This window comes from Diplotaxodon limnothrissa, linkage group LG5 (assembly GCF_057381915.1).
Source record: "Diplotaxodon limnothrissa isolate DT_005_m linkage group LG5, D_limnothrissa_male_GT1.1, whole genome shotgun sequence".
Classification (NCBI taxonomy): domain Eukaryota; kingdom Metazoa; phylum Chordata; class Actinopteri; order Cichliformes; family Cichlidae; genus Diplotaxodon; species Diplotaxodon limnothrissa.
This window is the reverse complement of record NC_140600.1, coordinates 16,453,061-16,466,420: the sequence shown is the minus strand read 5'-3', so window position 1 is coordinate 16,466,420 and position 13,360 is coordinate 16,453,061. Positions and strand designations below refer to the sequence as shown.

General features: G+C 44.6%; 1 protein-coding gene across 2 annotated transcripts in view; it reads right to left on the bottom strand.

The window, feature by feature from the left end:
- Window positions 1–728: 728 nt before the first annotated feature.
- Window positions 729–13,360, bottom strand: part of LOC146631863 (calmodulin-binding transcription activator 1-like) — a 57,716-nt gene continuing 45,084 nt past the window's right edge. The window contains exons 8-21 of one of the 2 annotated variants that reach the window (XM_085353953.1): window positions 11,014–12,878; window positions 9,578–9,704; window positions 8,939–9,073; window positions 5,825–5,973; window positions 5,014–5,198; window positions 4,849–4,927; window positions 4,496–4,763; window positions 3,347–3,867; window positions 2,912–3,060; window positions 2,558–2,804; window positions 2,309–2,377; window positions 1,647–1,792; window positions 1,497–1,568; window positions 729–804 (exon numbers count right to left, since the gene is read on the bottom strand). In XM_085353953.1, coding sequence (XP_085210079.1) covers window positions 729–804; window positions 1,497–1,568; window positions 1,647–1,792; window positions 2,309–2,377; window positions 2,558–2,804; window positions 2,912–3,060; window positions 3,347–3,867; window positions 4,496–4,763; window positions 4,849–4,927; window positions 5,014–5,198; window positions 5,825–5,973; window positions 8,939–9,073; window positions 9,578–9,704; window positions 11,014–12,878 — 4,088 coding nt within the window. Of the gene's footprint in view, window positions 805–1,100; window positions 1,351–1,496; window positions 1,569–1,646; window positions 1,793–2,308; window positions 2,378–2,557; window positions 2,805–2,911; window positions 3,061–3,346; window positions 3,868–4,495; window positions 4,764–4,848; window positions 4,928–5,013; window positions 5,199–5,824; window positions 5,974–8,938; window positions 9,074–9,577; window positions 9,705–11,013; window positions 12,879–13,360 lie in introns of those variants that run through there. The other variant, XM_085353952.1, reaches the window with a different exon arrangement.

Genomic DNA, 13,360 nt, shown 5'->3' with positions numbered 1-13,360 from the left:
GGGTGACTGAGTAATAGGTTTGCACGCCTGCGAGTCAGAGTGGTTGGTGATACTGTGGTATACTAAATCGGCAGAATGATTTGCGACTGTAGCTCTTCGGGATTGATGGAGAGGAGGAATAAGCGAAAAACCTTGCATGCAAATGCAACACAGAAGTGAGTTTTTTGGTTTATGTTTTTCTTATTCTTTCATGGATTTTTGTTCGGACACAAAACGCAGCAAGCTTTGTGTGTTTTCTGCATGTCAAAGTAGCCTTTCTCTCGAGCGAGCTGTTCATTACGGGAGCCTTTCGGTGCATCCGGCCACCGCCGTGAACAGCGGTATCCCGTTGTCGGGCGCTTCCTCGTTTTCTCTGGTTTGACTCGTCGACTTGCTCTTGCAAAGAAACATACCCATGAAGAGTGCAAAGAATGCCATGAGGTTAATGTGATGGCCTCCCAGTGAAACTGGGGAGGAGGATCAGTGCTGTGGGCAGAGCCAGGTCCCTGGGCTCTGCCCAGCAGTCTGTCTGTCTGAGCTGCCATGATGGACACCTATCCTGTCCTCAGTCTGTCTGGGAAAAGTTTTTTTTTTTCATCTTGAGAGAAGAGGGGAGAGGGAGTGAGAGAAAAGAGGGGAGACGAGGAAAGAAGAAAGCAAGGGAAAAGGGTCAGGAAAGGGAAGGGAGTTTAGAGAGGGCAGAAGAGAAGAGACAGAAAAAGGAGAAGATGGAGGGGGACATAGATTGCTCACAGGCTGAGGGGGCTCTGTGCGGGGCCTGGTGGTGGGCTCTCAGGACCCCTGGCCTTTCTCTGCTCTCTGGCCCTGAAGAAGAGCAAACACATATTAGTCTCAGAGTCGGAGATTTGTGTAAGTGTGCGTGCAACTGCATGTCTTGTTTTTTCATTTTCATATCCAAAGGCCGCATGTAATTCAGCAAATTCCCAGCAACTCCTTCCAACAGACGCACACATTCTCCCTTCTGCTACTCTCCCCACCCATCAAGGCACAAAAAATAAGACTTGCAGGCCAAGCAATACACTTAAAGTCCCCTTGCAATTACAGTCAGAACATGCCCCTAGGAAAACCATACGCAGGGATCGCTCCTCTAACTATGTCAGTCATGCACAAGTCCTGACATCATTTGGCAGAGAGAGAGAGAGGGAGAGAGAGACAGAGAGAGAGAGAGACAAGGTGATAGGGAGGGAAGAAGAGAGAGAGAGAGCGAGATGGAAGGATGATAATCCAGGATCTCCTCTCCCCCTCCCTCTGCTGACATGCAAACAGGCATCAGCCACCAGGAGAGAGGGAGTGAGAGAAGAGAGCAAGAGAAGACTCACCCGCTTCAGAGGCCTATGGTCCATCAAGGGGCTTCACGTGAACAGTAAAACAACACCAACTATTAGCAATAGTGTAGTGTGTGTATGTGTGGCAGTGGGTTTGTTAAGCGTCAAGCATGTGTCTTTGGATGTGCGTGCGCTTGTGTTTGAATCAGCATTAAGAGTTTTAGGTCTTACCTGTGGCGGCATCGGAGCAGGAACCTCAGGATCTTGCGAGCAGCCTGGTTCTGTTTTTTAGTTAGGAGGCTGCTGCAGGCAAAGATGAGGGGTAAGAGATTATACATAAGATAATTATTCCCTTTGTGTGTGTGCATGTGTGAGACGTGCCTGAGAGAGTGTCTGTAGGAGCGGTAGTATTGCTGGATGAGGACCGCTGCTCTACGACTCTGCTGGAATTTCCTCTGTTCATGAAAACTCCGGAAACGACTCTGGATCAAGATGGCTGCCAGGGTCATCCTCTTATAAAGTGCATACTGGAAGAGAGGACAACAGTGCTGTAAAACTCACTGGGATCAGAAAAGACATACTTTTGCAATATGCAACATGTCTGCACATGATAAGACCCACAGATGCACTACAGACCTGTGAGCTTACTTTTTGCTATATTACATAATGACCAGGAAGCAAGTGAATAAAAATCTCAAGAATACACAAAATCCATCATGTGAACATCTTTTCTTTCAGTTCATGACAGCATTAAGTTACATATATTCCTCTCAGATTGCTATATTAGAACAACAAGGTAAAAAAAAAAACACAAGAAGTGCATACGTGTACATGCAAGATTTGCTTTTTCAAGTGGACTGAAATCTGTTGTTCTTTACTACAGATTTAGCCACGTATGAGAGAGAATCAAAGTGAAAATTCACCTGATAATTTAGCTTACATCTATGAAGGAAACAACTACAACTGCTGTGTCACTACTTCACTATTGAACTGCAGAGCGACATGTTAGAGGCTAATCTTGGCTACATGTTGTTAACTCTTACCTGCTTGTATCTCTTATAACAGCGCTGAATCACTGCTGCAATCTCTTTGCGTTGTTCCTGAATGGGACCCTGTGGTAGTGACAAGAGTTTGTCTAAATTTTGTATATGTAAAATGGTTTGCAATCATATTGAGCTTGTTTTTTTCAAATGTGGATTATACAACTGAGGATAATACATTGAGTCACTGTAGGCTGAGCATAAAGACAAATTCAGTTTTTTTTTTTCTAAAGGAGTTTAGGTTACACTGGCCTTGTGTTTTCTGAGGGAGTGCAGAGCATGCCTGATGGTCTCATACAGCTCTCCCTGCTCTGCCTCAGTCATGGCTAGACAGGAGGAATCTGTTTTCAACCTCTCCTCCTTCATAGCTGCACAAAGAAAGGAGGTCCACTCAGAGGGGGAGGATGGGGCTTGCTTAGCCTGAGGACTTTGCTGATCCTCTGGCCCTGAGAGAGAATTTGGCTTGGGGCTGGGAGTCTGAGGTTTGGAGTTTAGAAACCTGAGGAAAAGAAATATTACTTTTAAAGTATAATAAGATTGAGAATGGTTGTTTGTTAAAAAAACAAAAAAGCAATGCAATAACTTATGCAAATATGTCAACCTCACCTTTCCACCTCACCAAGGTAACCAGACAGTAATCTGACATCACTGCTGATCCCAACCTTCCTGGATTCAATTTCTGCTTCAATAACCTCCTGCTTGAGTCTGCCAGTTGAAGCCTCCACAATGTGATCAGCTAGCATTGTGATGTCCATCTGCAAATCATGAAAAGGAAAGGTTACCTAAATATTTATAAAACCTACTTCCTCTTAGTTTTTTGGGTAAGTTTTGAATAGCTCTTTAAAGTCTCACATAACACTCTATACTTAAATGACTCATCGCAAAGACTTTGAAATCTTATACTTACAGCTTCCTCCTGCACAGTAATACATGATTTACCACTTCCATTTTGAGTACTTTTTGACTTTGCATCAGCTACTCAGTTCATGCATGAATGCTTGGTTAGAGATCGAACTCAACACTGCACATAAAAATCTGTACCTGCAAGTCATCTGCGTTATCCTGATAGGTCAACAGCTCTGTTTCCTCTCCCCTGTCAGACAACACTCTTTGACGCAGGTGAACGGCCAATCGCTCCTTTCCTAGAATCTTCCTGGCGAGGCTACGCTGCCCCAGAGTCTGTCTCAGACTCCACCTGCTGCCCCCTCCAGCTCCCCCTATCCTGGCCTGCAGGTGGGAGAATGGGGCACTAGGAAGCTGAGGCTGGCTGGGGCTGGACCTGGTAAGTGGTGCCTTCTGACAGCTGAGGTTCGTGGGTTGCGTCTGTAGCGGCTTAGAGAGAGGAGACCGTTGAGGATTAGGACCTGGAGAGGAGTTGAGGGGGGTGGTACCAGAGATCGAGTTAGCTAGCTGTTGCTGTGAATCTGGGTTGGGTTTGAGCCTCTTGGCTGGGGGTGGACCTCCCTGTTCTCCCTGGGTTCCCTTGTGGGGTCTGTGTTCTGTTTGGCTCCAGCTCTGGCTCTGGTTGTCTGGCTTGCTTCCTGCCCTGGTTCTCCTCAGCTCTGGGGAAACAAAGATGGTGGAAAAACAGCGACAATAACACTTACACTTACAGCTAAAATCAGAAATAGTGGTGATCATTTACAGTTTTCTGTGTAATGATTTACTGTTGGATTGTCAAACAAAATTTTCAGAATCAGTTTGTATATAAATAAAGTCAGCAGTAGGATAGCTTAGCTCAGGAAAAGAAAGTCTGACTGCCTACCAACACCTTTAAAGCTCCCTCTATACAAACGGAACAAAAACCTAACGTGTAAAACAAAAACTATGAAGTCATAGTTTTTGGGTTATGTTTAAACGATTCCTGGTGCAATTTCTACAAAACCAGTAAAGAGGAAGTTACTACCATCCAAAAAACACCTCACTACATTTTTAAACACTAATGCTAATGAGGAGGGCTTAAGTCATGCTGGGAGGTGGCTCATGTTATCTAGGTACATTTTCTATTCTCTCTATATTAAGTTAAACTAACCAGCTATATATCAGTGAAAATCCATACACTTTCATAATTAAAGGTTGGTGGCTGAAGTTAGTAAATAGAATCTCCACAATAAAAGACAGAGGATAAATAGAACTTTGTTATTTATGAGGGTGAAACAAAACTTTTCCTGTTTTTGAGAAACCACAAACCTGAGTTTGGGTTAGGGCTGGGGCTGTTGTTCATCCCACCCGTCTGTGACTCTCCTCTCCATCTATCCATCCAAGTGTCCGCAGGCTGGCCCTGAGTTTGAGGACTATGTTGCAGTTGCTCTAGGAGCTCAGCCAATCGAGTGTGGCCCCGGGATCGGGCAATGTTTAGCGGCAAGCGTCCCAGTGAATCAGGAATAGCTAGAGCTCTTGGATCCCACTGGTAAAGCACCAATGCCGCCTCAGTATGGCCCAGAGCACAAGCCCACATCTATGGAAGTCCAAGGAAAACAACTGTCACACACACAGAGGAATGGAAAGAAAGCAATATGCACAAAAAAGCACTGGTTGCTCACCAATGGAGTGCAAGAGAAGTGGTCTACGTTCAGAGGATCTACTTCCAGCTCGAGGTCAATACTGTCAGCATGCTTTGTGCTGCGAAGAAACACAAATAGCATTAAAATTACTGGCATTCCAGTTTGTGCCGTCAAGATGGCATGTTGTAATTGTGTGTTCCTCACCGCCAGCGAATGAGTGTCTGAATGAGTCCCGCATAACCCTGAGCTGCAGCCAGATGCAGTAAAGTCATTCCTCTGGAGTTCTTACTGTGGACGAGCTGATTAGAAGAAGCCCAGCACGGCTGAGACATCATCTTCTCACACACCACCACCACACGACCTTCGAATGACCCCTGATCAGGAGAGATCTAGAAGATTGTAAAATAAAACAATAGACTAGGTCAACCTCTTTTCCAAATGCTAAAAATATATTTCAAGGTGTCACTAACTTTTCTGCCATACTGCAACACCTTTGCAATATAAGGAAAACCAGTAAAAAGCCTTGCAACTAATACTGCTTTTGAGCACTTCACTAAAGAATGATCAGTTTTGTATGTGGACAGGGCCAGATTCTTGTATTTGTGTTGTTAAGTAGGCTTTGTAAGTTTGTCTTGTAAATTCAGCTCATTATCAGTCAAGGAAAAACAACTTGTTTTTGTTCCTTTAATTGGCTGACACTTGCAAACAGAAGGTTTGAAGAGCACTCCGAATTGTCACAGCTGCCCCAAGATGACCACATATTAGGGATATCCCCTCTCTTTGACATCATCTAGAGCTCAAAGTAGAAAAATATATGTGAAACAGTGTGTTAGAGGAGTCTGAGCTTTTGGCTTACATGTATTGCTTGTGCATACGATGACTTCACATGGTGCTGCTTTTAAATTTAAACAGTTGAATTTGGTTTCACATGTTTTTCAGCACTTCTCTTATGGTGCGCCTTCACATTTTAAAGCTCTAAAGGGAACTTTCATCGTAAGAGGCACAACAGCCTTACTTGAGACTGCTGATCAGTAGCTCCTCCTCCCTCCACTCCTCCTCCCTTTGTTGCCATGGCTTCTGAGCTGGGATTTTGATTGGTTATCTCAGCCATCCTCTGTTCCATCTGCTCCAAACGCTCCAAGATAGACATCCTGAACTGGGTATCTACAGAAATGAAGGTGGGACATTTAAAGCTGTAAGCACCACCAAACTGTGGCATTAGGGAAATCCATGTGAGAGTTCAATAAATGCTATAGAGAAGCTTAAAAGCAGAAGGGATTCAATACTGGCTGAAATCTAATGACTCCCATTATTATCAACAAGAGTGTAAGAGTGTAAATAAGCATGTATGCAATGCAGATTTATGTCTGTAGCAGGGTTGCATGTGACCCTTTGTTTCAGGGCTGCTGCGGTTTTTGCTGCAGTGCACATTATGTCATTCCACCTGCTGCTCTCTCACAGAGTCTCTATTTCTGCTCTGCTCTCATTTCACTCCTATTTTTCTTTCTGCTGCCTGAAGCACAAAGACTGAACCAGAGGTGGGTGGGGCCATGACAGTGACAGAAGGGCTCAGGCTCCTCCCACTCCACTCTGCCAATCCCAGAGCAAAACAGCTCAGCTGACTACAAGGCAAAAACACTCCAATAGTTTTAGCAGCCAAACACATCAGAAACACCTGTCCTCACCTATTATCACCAACGCATCAGCATGTAAACACTCTCACACACACACAGAAAAAGAATAGACCCTGATATCTGCTACAGTATTAATTTCTGGTTAATAGAAAAAGCTAATACAATAAAATCCCATAATTGAAGATATTAATTGAAAATATGCAGTTAAATGGGTCATTTTATTCCCCTTTTTAACTGTTCAATAAAATCTTGAATTTATTATTTTGTAATTAATTTTCTACTTGGCCTTATAATTACTGCTGCTAATATTAGTCTTATTTCGCACAGTTATTACATTATCTTATAAACAAGAAGCAAGACATAAGCAAGAAACCGCATTTTCATTATATCGACACATTTTCACCTGTTGAACTCTTTTCTTCTCTGATTTTTAAGAGTTTGCTTGACAATAATTATCCCTGGTACCTGTGAATTTACTGTGCTGTTCAGACTTCCTGATTTCCTTTGAGATTTGGCCAAAGTGACAAACAAAAACACCAAATTTGAAAGTCTCCAGTGTTACAGCACATCGCTAAATATGCTTTTGATGATCAAACTTGTGCCAAAACTCTACCAAAAAGTAAAATGCTTTCGGGTTTTTTTATTGTTACACACAGGTCACTGAGAATTCTTGTCATCCAAACATGCCCAAATGTTCCACAAACAACACATCTGCACATCAGCATCCCCACACTCTTCTATATGCTTGTTTTGATCAGGGCCTCTCTACATGAGCTTCTTAGTGTTCAGAGGCTCTGTCCACTCCTGGTGGTGCTGAAACCGAACAGGTCAACCAGACAAGCTTCATCCACAATTCTACAACTCAACTCAAATAGGCTGGGAGCCAGCGTGACGGCATCGTGTGGCAGCTTCACCTGCATTTGTTTAAAATCGACTGGCAGGGCAACCACATGGAAACTACTGAAATTAAAAAAAAGAAACTGACAGAAAACGTGGGATGGAAACCTAGCAAAGGCTCCACAGCTCTGAATTAAACTGAAAAATTGGGACGTTTATGTCCATCTACAACACAAGAAAAAAAACTCAGCTGAGCTACAAAGACCAGTTAAAAAACATCAACAAATCAAATAAGCTACGAACCCAAACAGCGAGTCTCTCTCTATCTGCTTCTCTCTTTGTTCTTGTTCCCGCTTCAACCCCGTTAGTTTGAAGTGTGCGACTCACACGTTGCTACTCCAGCCGTGCAAAAAAACACAGCTAAGTGCAGGGAGAGAGCAAGAGAGCGAGCGAGCGACAGAGCAAGAGAGAAGGAGAGAGGGAGCGAGCAGTCTCTACTTTATGTCTGGCAAAACAGCGCGCTTCAAATCCGCCCGCCAGACTCGGAGCTGCAGGAGGCTCGGTCGTCAGCATGTCTGCACACACTGGAGCAACGGCGTGTGACAAAGCCGGGTGCTACGGGTGTTTGATTGTAGTTATTTATCTGTATGCTTCACATACTTTGAGCCTCTGCCAAACAAAGGACAAGAGAGGGGGAAACGCGCCAAGCCCGCTATCTCCGCTCACAGTCAGTCGCAGAGTCTAAATATAGCACGGGCTGCACAGCGCCACTGCCAGCGGTGCCCAGCATTTTGTCTGTCAAATGGTCCGCGATTGTGCCTTTATGTCCTTGCCCTTCATTCTAGCAAGGCAAAAAAAAAAAAAAAAAAAAAAAAAAAAAAAAGAAATCAGCCAGCCTGCTGCGGGGAGCCGCATTGCCGCATTGCGCAAGGCAGAGACGGGGGCGAACGCAGACCCAGGACATGCCTTTACCGAGGAGACCCGTGCGTTTCCGGACTGCATTTGTATCAAGAGATATATTTTGCACACAAAAGCGCCCCCCCCCCCCCCTTCCTCCAGATCACTCAAAGAAAGTTTCATTTTTCTCTATCACCTTTAAAGTACTTTTTTTTTTTTTTTAACTCACAGAGAACATCTACAGCTCAAACAAAACAATCCTTTATGCAAACAAGACTCAGTAATAAGCGACTCTGCCCAAAACAAAGCCAACCAGGCAAAGCCGAACATCTCTATGAATGCTGTCAGTGAAGATGAAAGAGCCTGGTACATGCCTGCGCTATTGAAACAACAGGCATCAAAACAGTTTACTGCTAGATACAATTTGCATGCAGGCGGAGGGTTACGGAAAAAACAGCTGCTTGCTAGAAGAGACGCACTAAAGAAAAGCAGCGGGAAAAACTGGTCAGGATTACACTGAGTACAGAAAAACAAACAAACAAAAAGCATCTCACACCAGGATGTGAGAATCAGGGAATAGAACAGAGTAGCAAAGTGGCAGCATCACACACACACACACACACACACACACACACACACACACCTGAGTTTTTACAAAACTCAGGTTTATATCAGCACTCTGTGTATACAATAAGCCAGTTACATGCTAAAGTCACTGAAACAAGTGCAGCCGTCAGTACACAGAAAATTGTGGTCCTCACCATCCAGGGACAGCCAGTCATGCTGAGAAGATGGGAGGGCTGGAAGGTCACGTGCCTTGTATTCAAACACCACAGAGGAAGAGATGACCTCACCGCCCATAGCTACCTGCAGCATCACTAGTCCTGTGTCATGGGCTGGAAATAGACGGATATCAAAAAGGTGTTGGAGCGTGGAGCAGTGGATGAACTGCAGTGGTAAATGTCAAAGGCTAACTTAAGGAAAGTTTGTTAGTCAATCACAGATTATATATTGTGAATGTTATGCTTATGCAAGTCAGTATTTCCTTGAACTTTACCCCAATCACACTGATCAAACAGCCTGATAGTCAAGTATCATTTACTTAATCCTAAAAAAATAAACAAATAAAAAAAACCCCGTTGTGTTCATTTGTATCATCTTGTAATATTAAAATGATTGCATCTCCTGAAAAGCAACCCTGTCAGGGTCTTCCTTTCTTCAAAAGTTGCTTATTATCAAGGTCAGACCAAGGTTTGAATTTATAAATAAAGGAAAGTGTGAGTTGTGAGAGACTAAAGTAAGTAAAGCTCACAAAGTGCTTTGCAAAGAAATACCAAGGCATTCAAAACAAAAACAAACAAACAGACAAAACAGAGTCTTCACAAGCACAAGTGTGTTACCTGGACAATAGCAGCGCAGCACCCCGGGCTGAATGAGGGCAGCGGGGACGCTGATATGGTCGAAAAGACAGCTGTACTCACTGCTTGACTCCAACCATGGACCTGTTATGAGCACCTTCACTCCACCCTGCAGCAGACAGGTAAATGTCTCAGAGTAATATCACACAGTGTAGCTTTTTGTGTGTGTGTGTTTACAGTACACTGCTACAGAGTATAAGTTTAAACAACAGTCTTAGAGAAATGAGACACTTCACTCGATGTGTGTATGTGTGTTAGTATGCAGAATGCCTTATTTCTATCAAAACCCCCATCTGTGACTAAGACAAATGTCCGGGACCCAGGCGCCTAAATATTTGCTTTCGTCTTCATTCTTCTTCATTCACAAAGTAGGCTACCTGCTACTTTGGCAATGACAGATCCGTGACTGCTAGCAGCCCCTAGAGGCTGTGCTACGCCTTACATCAAAGCAAAGCAAATTAGCTTGAACTGTCTGAATGAAGCTGTTCTGTGTTCCTGCCAGTGTAGCTAAAAATAATGCAATACATAAAGATCATTATTGCCGGCAAATTAAGGAGGCATTTAGTGCAAAAATGGATCACTGGCCTTTGGAGAAAACTGTTGTTGTTTCTTTAGGAAACCTAAACCTGAAAAGGATGTATTGGTGATGATTCAAATGAAAGCTGTAAAAACACAGTAGCAGACTTTTATGGATGATTAAAACTGCCAAAATAATAAATAGTTAAATAAAGGAGTTATTAAATAAATACAAATATGCTTTTAAATGTATGAAAAGTAATATTAAAAGTGCACACAATAAGTCATTAATAAAATGTAAACTGAATTGATTTGCTTTGCCTTTTGTATTTATTTACCTTTGTACAATATTCCTAATTTTAAAATGTACATAAATAAACTGTGATGTCTGTAGTAGATGAGAAAAATACAAATATAGAGAGATGAAAATAAAGGTAAAACTAAAATATCAATTTATGTTACAAAGTCGTTTATGTGGTATTTAACTCAGTTTCTTTATTTCTGATATTTCTTTAATTTAAATTTTGGAAGTTTCAATCTGCCATAAAATTCGGTACACCATAGCTTTTGGAAATGATGGCGGTAAGATGCAGTCTTATCTTAAGTATTTGTGGTAATTATATCACAGACTTGTGTCTGGAATATTAGAAATGGTACATGGGTAAATTAATGAGGCTATCCTGAAGAATCAGTTAAATATTGAAATTTCATCAAAATCCAGTCAGCTGAGTCTGAAATATTCTGTCTCCTTAATGACCACACAAGCAAGCTGGCGGTACAAATTGTGCTCAGCATGATTTCAGTACTTAACGTTCATATGAGCCACCTTCAGTCATGTGCTGCAAAGACTAATTTCACTGTAGGGAATAATTATGAATGACAATCAAGTTGGGTTTACTAACCTCTGGATAAGACCACTCTGGGGAGTAGTCTGTCACGCCAAACAGCCTCCCAGTCTCCTGGAGCAATCCCAAAGCTCCCTGCTCCACCTCAGAGCCTTGCAAGTGGCCTGCTGCTGTGCCCTGCTCCTCTCCTGCTGCCCCCTCCTGGGGCATCAGAACCCCATTGACAGCTGCCCCGACCCCGTTCCCAGACCCTTCAACTGAGATAAAATCATTGATGAGATCAGAAAACTGGCTTCCAAAAGAAGCCTCAAAGCCTTCCAGACTGATGGCTGTTCCTGCTCCAGCTGTTGCAGCTGACACCCCCCCACCTTGCTGAGGAAGTGGAGAGCTGTAGAGCGCCCCCTCAATGGTTGCGCCTGTAGCCATTGACTGAGGACTGGCCACCACTGAGCTGCTTGCCCCTGACAAGCTCACACCATTACAAAGGATCTCATTTTCCCCTCCTCCTCCTCCGCCACCTCCTCCGCCTTCCTCTCCTCCGTTGTCATCTGTGTGTTGGAGGTAGTGCTCTGTGTCAACACTGGCATAAGCTTCACGAGGATCTCCGGTCTTGAGGAGTAACGCTCCCCCATTCTCAGCAGGCTTGTCTAGGCCTCCGACCTCCTGGTGTCCTCTGCTGCCTGACTGGTCGACAGTGGTATCCTGCGGTGTCAGGGGAAAGGAACCCACTGCTGATCCTTTCCCATTCCTTGCACACAGGGCCTGCTGGTCTGTCCTGGGTTGATGGAGGTGTGTATGTGAGTCTCCATTGGCAACTGAAGAGTCTGTTGGCACCGTGGGCAGGCCTATGTAAGCCTGGGCCTCGCCAGATTCCTGGGTTGCCTCAGTACTGTTGGTCTGCAGCTGGGAGGGCTGGCTTGTTTGAGGGGAGGCCTGGAGGAAGAGGCTCGGGGAAGGGTGGTGTGAAGGCTGGGTCAGGGTTGGGACACAGGCTGATGACATGACGGCACTGAAATCCATTTGCTCCAGCGTGGTGCTGGGGCTGAGGCCAGCTCCTTCTCCTACGTAGCTACTCTGAGTGGACAGGGGTTGTTCTAGGGGTGTAGCTTCCGTCTTGATGTTGTTGACGAGGGTTGGGCTGTAGACAAAGCCATTAGAGGAACAGTGGAGGCCTCCATCATCACCGTTACAGCCCTCAGTCTTCCCTCCACCTCCTCCGTATGTCTGGCCCTGCTTGGGATTGTTGAGGAAGCAATCGGGGTCAAAGGTCATGGTGGTTTCAGGAAGGCTGACTGCTCCACCAGAGTCTAAAGAGCTGGACAGAACCAACTCTCCTCCCTCGCCCAATCCTACTCCACCAGGAAACGATGCAAATCTCTGGTTTTCAGGGGCAACAGCTAACAGAATCCCAGCGGTGGCACTGTCGTGGGTAGCTGCCAGCAGGTGGGTGTGGCCGGCGGAATAAACCGAATCCCCAGTGAGCGTGGTGACCTCAGACATGAACACAGCTGTGCTCTGTGATAAGCCCGCTCCAATTGCAAGAGCAGGACTGTCAGCCATGTCACTGGTGATTGACAGCGGGGAGCTCTGTGTGGTGTCAGGGACCTCTACCTGGTTGGTGGAAGTAGAAGAAGACACCTCCATGCTGCTCTGTGGGAGTAAGGAGGGTTTGGTTATCCTGCCATTCCTCCTCTCTCCTCCACCTGCTCTGCTCCTCCCCCCTCCAGGATTGGGCTCTGTCTGGCCCTCTGACACGTCGCTGTTCTGGACCTCGGTGCCATCTGCTTCCTCAGCTCTCTGGCCTGCTGCTACATTGGTACTGACTGCAGTTCCCCCTCCTGCTGCTGCTCCTGACTCCTGCTTGGAGGAGATGATGCGCTGCTTGACACTGGAACATTTCTGATGCAGGCTGCTTCCAGCACCTGGCAGAAAACAAAACAAAACATCAACAAAGAACCAAACATCTGTCATCATTTTCTGTCCTTTCATACTTTCAGGTCAAATTTTCCAGTAACATATTGTAGTATTAACTCATATACATCTAAGAGTGTGTAATGGCACCCTCTAGTGTTCAGAATCTACACTGAAAACTGACTTCATGAAGACTCTGATACAACTGCTGCAACAACTTTAAGTAAATACCCCTTGAATGTACAATTTGCTTACTTTGCAAGATATTTACTACTCAAAGATATTTCTAAACTTTAAACTAGCTGTATTCATTTACAGGTTCAGTATGTAGCCGGCTCATTTTTTCAGAGAGGATAACAAACGCCAAACACCAGTCTAAGTGTCAGAGGTCTAATGCCAATAAAAACCCCTTTGACCATTGAGGGATCAAGTCAGTGATCAAACCAGAAGTGCTGGGAGGGGGGAAAAGGCAGAGAGCTGTGTGAACAAATTA